Source organism: Varanus komodoensis, unplaced genomic scaffold (genome assembly GCF_004798865.1).
Source record: "Varanus komodoensis strain SLA01 unplaced genomic scaffold, ASM479886v1 scaffold17, whole genome shotgun sequence".
NCBI lineage: Eukaryota > Metazoa > Chordata > Lepidosauria > Squamata > Varanidae > Varanus > Varanus komodoensis.
Genome location: NW_025335505.1, coordinates 21,320,967 through 21,326,966, shown reverse-complemented (window position 1 = coordinate 21,326,966; position 6,000 = coordinate 21,320,967). Strand labels below are relative to the sequence as shown.

The following is a 6,000-nucleotide window of genomic DNA, read 5'->3' as shown; positions in this document are numbered from 1 at the left end:
TTGCCATTTCCTTCTCCAGTGGATCACGTTTTGTCAGAGCTCTCTGCTATGACCTGTCTGTTTTGGGTGGCCCTGCACGGCATAGCGCATAGCTCATGGAAACTACGCAAGCCCCTTCACCACGACAAGGCAGTGATCCATGAAGGAGTTTTTTCTGATAGCATCCCTGCAAGACTAGACTTCTCACTGAAGACTAATTTTATATCTTAGAGCTAAGGTATAGCAGCCGTCTGTCACTTCCCTCTGGAGCTTTTACTGTCATGAATTTCACATGCGCAAGTCCTGCTTGAAGATGATGGAGGAAGCAGTAGAGGATGTGCTTTCCCTAAATGCACAGCTGGGCATTACATTTTATGAGGACCAGCCAAAATACAAGGAAAGAATCAGCTTTCAGGTTCTCCAGAACTCTTCTGGCTTTGTCCATGTATCCTGATGAAGATTTCTGGAGAACTGGCAGGTTTATGCATTTTGTTACATTTTGTTTGGTTTTCAAAGAGGTACTATCCAGGTGTGGAGTCTGGATTTTCCCCCTCATGGATCAGTCATTTGTTTTGTTGACTGTGTTCTTTGGTAATGTTTGAGGGTACCTTTTCCTTTTGCTGATGGTAGATTGAAATATCAAAGCAGCAGAATGGGATTTATATCTGTTTAGCTGGGAATGGGGACTACTGAGCCAGTATTCTAGAAGAATAAGAGGTGAAAAAGATCAGCACTAGATCTGATGCATGATTTCAGAGGATTGTGGGAGAGTTATTTTGCACAGCATGGGGTATCCATTCATTTGGAGACCTTTCCATGTCTACTTTCCTCTTCATTCATTTTCTTATTGCAGCTGCTCATGCCCCCAACACCACATGCACCAACTAATCTTTCCACTTCCTGGACCCACATATTGAATGTTGGTTCCTGCAGTGGGGATGCCTATGCACACAGATCTCCATGTATGTCCTGCTGCAGACATCCTCACTCAAGTGCGTGGCTATTTTGAGGGGTTAACCTGATTAGTGGGCTCAGTGGGGTCAACAGTGTGACCCCAATTCTTCAATGCACTGATCCCACCTTCACGTGAATAATGCATGAAAGGGGCCTTGTAACACGGCTGGTGGATGATGCATACTCCCTTTTTAATTTTAGAATTTCACGGAGAACTTTTTATTTTGCTACAGGACAGTCCCAGAAATGTTATTTATTTACTTATTAAAGGCATTTCTATCTAGAATGTCTCAGGACAGTAATGAGTCATTTACTGCTCGCAATGTAGCTGGCCTTCTTTTTATTTCCAAAATGTTGATCCTGCAGCCCTCTTATATACTTGGGAGATTGTGCAAATGTTTAATGGGCCAGGAACTCATGGAAGCTTGATCCCACTTCACTGTTCAAGGTAATAGTACTTCTAGGTATTCCAGCTCATTGTGCAACAGTGTGACCAGTATTCTACTGCACTATAGATGGAGAAATATTTTTGTTTGCATTGAGAATAAAGTGCACAGGCAGCCTTACTACATATTTTCCACCCTTCATAGACAAACCCAGTCTTCCTTAATACATCTAGTAAAAGATGTGACAGAAACCCTGTGTTATTGCTCTGCCTTCTGAAAGTGGGTTCCAAGAGTGGACACTGGCACTCCCAGAATGTGCTGACATCATGTGCCTTTCATAGATCCTGCAAGCAATAATTGCACCAGCGGCAATTCCTTGTTTACAATTATTAAGCCTAAAGAAGGGCTGTTGTGCGGTTTGCTGAATGGATTTTCAAAAAGCATTGTAGGCGCATTCCAGAGTGGACTGTGAAGGGCTTAGACAATTGAGAGAACTGGAGACAGAAGTTCTTACATGATTGTGTCTGATAAATGGCTGCCAACTTGTGCCTTTACCTGAAGATATCAAGGAAATAGAGCATATATCTTATCTTGTGTACAGGATGTTCAGGTTTTCCTTTTTATGAAGATGAACATTGATTTCAACAATTGTTCTTTATTTTGTAGGTGCTAACATCATGTCGGGCCTTTCTCTTAACTTCCCGAATTCCTACCAAGGTATGACTAAGTTTTCATTATCCCCTTTTTATTACCAGTTCAGTTATTTAAACTAAATTGCTTTATATTGCACTCAGGAACTACAACTGAATAGTGCATATACTGTGAGAAATGTTTTGCATTGCTTCCTGTTTTGTCTGTGGAATTTTTTAGATGCTACAGTTGGGGCCAGTTTCATACAATCCTGGGAGATAATGCTTTTTTTGGTCTGTCCGTGTTAAATATGCAGTCTCCTGAGTACAACACCATGTGCCCAGAAAGGAACTCATGGTAAATTCAGGCATTCTGAATTCAGGCCTCCCCCACTGCTGGGTATGTTAGTTCTCTAGTCATAGTTAAACATGAATGGATAGATGAGGATTTGTGATAAGATGGATGGGTTATGTGTGGGTTACCACTAAGGACAAGCAAATGAGCAGTGTTCACAAAGTATCATAGGCCACCCTGCCTCCTACTAGAGACCAGGCAAGGATTTGTAATTCTAATTAATTCACTTCTGTTATGTAAAAAACTTATGAATGAGTGGGTCTTGCTTCAGGCTATGCAGCAGGTTATATTATAAGCATGTTCTAAAAGAGTCAAGCTTGTTTAGCGTTATATAAAGATAGCATCTTCAGCTAATGCAGCAAAATCATTGAAACCAAAGTATGGGAGTTGCTGGGGCCTTACTCAGGCCCGGTGGGCTGACAGAGACCTGCCTTCAGGGTGGAAGAAGAGAACCCTGAGGGGTCTCTCTCTAAGTCAGTCACTTGCCATTATTTTGCATTCTTCCTCCCTCCTTGTTTGACACTAGGATATCTAGCACCTCCTGCCTCCTCCTCTTTTCTTTCCTTGGTGGTGGTGCCACATTCACATCAGCCCCATTCTCGCCTGTCTTTTGCTGCTGTGGCCATGTCCACATCAGCCACCTTTCCCCCATATCTAAGTCCAAATCCCTAACCCTCCTAGGGCATATCTGCCCAACCCAACCACTGTGCCAAGATTCTCTGGTTATCAGCTCTTTGCTCATCTCTCCTCAATTTATGTTTATTTTTATGAATGCTGTTTGTTTTGCATGAATTGGAAAATTGTGTAAACTGATCAACTCTCAATGTAGGAAAGTTATTTTTATTAAAATCTTAACCAGATCCATCATCTACTAGCATTCTGTCTGCAGGATGGAAGATCTAATCCATCTTCTGTTCACAGTGGACATCAATATTAACCTTTGTTACTACTCCTGCAAGCAATTTTATTTCAACCAAGATAATTCTATCAATCAATCATCTTCATGGGACTTGGGGAGTGAATTCCACCAAATTTGTGAGATTCTGAAATTGGAATCTTTCTAGAGGCCATTATGTTCTCTGCCATGCTAGTCTGTAACAAGCTTGACCAGAAAGCTGAGGCCCTTGCATATGCACTTGATTTCATCACTGCAATCTTCACAGTAAGAGTTCCCCTGAACACATGACTGAACTGTTAACTCCGCAAAGATTTAGGAAAAGACAGGATATACAGACTTGGTTCATAGATAATGCTTATGCATGGTTGTTGAATTCTGGTTTGTCATCATGTGTGAACCAAGCCAGGTGTATAAAACCTGGAGAGACACCCATTGTTTGTTGTTGGGTGCTGAACTGGGCTATTTAAACCATGGGTTCTTGTTAACCTGGTTCAGATGTCATGACACATTTATTGCAAGTTATTTAACCAATGACAAGCTGCAGCCGCTGCAAGGATCACTCATCATATCTATCCCCTTCTCAGCAGTTGTCATATCATCTGAGTCCAACAGGAGTAAGCGAAGCAACTCTCACACAACCCATGGTTTGGTCAAGGATTATTTGGGCATTATTTAAACCTTATATAACCTATGCCTACTGTATTCACACAGTTAAGTTGTGCATATACTGACCCACTCTGTAGGAACACAGATAATATAGTAAAGAGTAGCAAATAATAAAAAGCTAAAGCAAACCAGCAATTCTACATCCCAGTACTACAATGTTGCAAAGGTATTTGGGGAATAGCATTGATGAAGGAGGGGGGAAACAAGCAGTTCAGGTATAGGAAACCATCGTTTGTTCAGCTACCTGCAGGGCAAATCCTTGGCAGGGCAACCGACCATCAGTTGTTAAACAACCAGTGGGTTGCTGTTATGTGTGACCCAGGTCATATGCAGGCTGTCCCTGATTTATCAGTCGTCTTCTTCATAAGTAAACCCCAGTTCCAGCTGTCTCCTGATAGCCAGGCAGGCCTTTCAGTGGCAACTTTGAGTGCTCCTCCTTGTCTGTCCTGTCTTTTCTCTGCTGAGCCATGCTATTAAGGAACTCAGGACAGGGCTGAAAGGCTTATTATTTGAAACCTCAGCTGAATAGTCCCTCTTGACTATTCTGGTTGCTCTGTGTCTTCTGTAGGAGCGGGTTTGCTGAGAAATCTCTCTTCCTAGCCCCAGTCCCAGAATTCGTTAGCCCTCTGAGCTGTACTCGAGCTTCAAAACAGGAATGCTGTGTGGCTTTCTGTGCTCATATTATTTATTCACAGCAGAACAGAGTCTGCTGTTTACTCTGCAGCTTGCAGTTGTATTTTATGACTTGTTGAACAGCGTGAGCTCCAAAATACTTTGATTCTCATGATAATTGGAAATGATTGTCTTGGCAGAGGAAAGGCTTCTTTGCTATTTACAGATGATGAATTTGTATCTGGAGATAATCATTTATCCCCCATAGACTTTGGCTAGCATGATGTTGGCAGATGTCCCTGTTTTTGCTTTTGTACAAACAACTCCAAGACTAGCAAAATAAAACAGGAGTGGCACTTAATTTTCTCTTCCTTGATTATATGCAACATAAATAGATGCTTTAGTCACATTCTCAATTGTAGTATAGCAATGCTAACAAAATGTGAATTATGGTGAACATGCCAGATTAAATGTGCTACATTGGGAAATGTGAGGATATGATCAAGGTGATAAAAATACATTTGGCACTTAACTTGAAAATCTGGAAAACACTTGATTCCTAAGTTGAAGGAAAAGGGGGAGTGAGAAGGCTGAGCCATGGAGAAAACCATGATCAACACAGTTCTGTTAATGACTACGCTTGCAGTATACTTTCTGTTTAGAAGTGGAGAACAGTTTCTGCTTTTTCTGTTTTTGCAGAAGAGAAATGGAATCTTTTATTTAATTAGAACTGCTATTCATAGGAAAATGATCTCAGAGATTCTTCTAAACTTATTCTATCATTTTTAGTGCATAATAAGGACCATATTTCTGTTGCCTTTAAGGAAAAGTATTTGGGATAAAACGAAGTAAGCATAACATATATCTATTACAGGCAGTCATATGCTTACAGTAATCCCAATGACTTGTTGAGCTACCACTTGATTTCCCCTGCTATACTCTGCCTCCAAATTCCTGGAGCAGAATGTTCGTTTCTCTTTCAGTGATCCAGTTTCTTCAAGCTGCACTCCACTCCGCCAACAACTGCACACACTATCTCTTTACTGCAGAATCCAAAAGTATCTACCCTGCCTTGTTCCCCTTTATGCTTCTGCTGTGCTATATATAGTTGTTGTTACTTTCCTGCCTTTATTCTCTTCATATTCTCATTCTGTCCTCAAATGGCTCACTTTCTACCTGTCCAGTTACTGTTTCAATATTTCCACAAGGAGAACCCTTTTTTCTGTTTTCTCCTCCTCTGTTGGGATTCCTTAGAGGAAACAATTTGACCATGTGATATTTGCTCTCCAAACATTGTCCTTGTATGACCTTATCAAAATCTCGCCAGCGCATAGTTTTCACCACATCTTCTTTGTTGATAGCACCAACATTATTTGTTCAATTGTTTGTGCATTGTTAATTTATATACTGCTACCATAGCCCATGACTGTATGGTTTACAGCAGTTGAAACAACAACAATATTCTAAGACCAATGATACTTAAAAAAAACAACAAAAAAACTCAATAATACAAAAACAGAA

At 40.8% G+C, this 6,000-nt stretch overlaps 1 protein-coding gene across 9 annotated transcripts in view; it reads left to right on the top strand.

Moving 5' to 3' along the window:
• The window catches only part of CARMIL1 (capping protein regulator and myosin 1 linker 1), a 161,228-nt gene that overhangs the window by 75,543 nt on the left and 79,685 nt on the right, over positions 1-6,000 (top strand). For all 9 annotated transcript variants that reach the window (XM_044426236.1, XM_044426233.1, XM_044426235.1 and 6 more), the window contains one exon: positions 1,986-2,036. In XM_044426236.1, the coding sequence (XP_044282171.1) occupies positions 1,986-2,036 (51 nt within the window). The remainder of the gene's footprint in view (positions 1-1,985; positions 2,037-6,000) is intronic.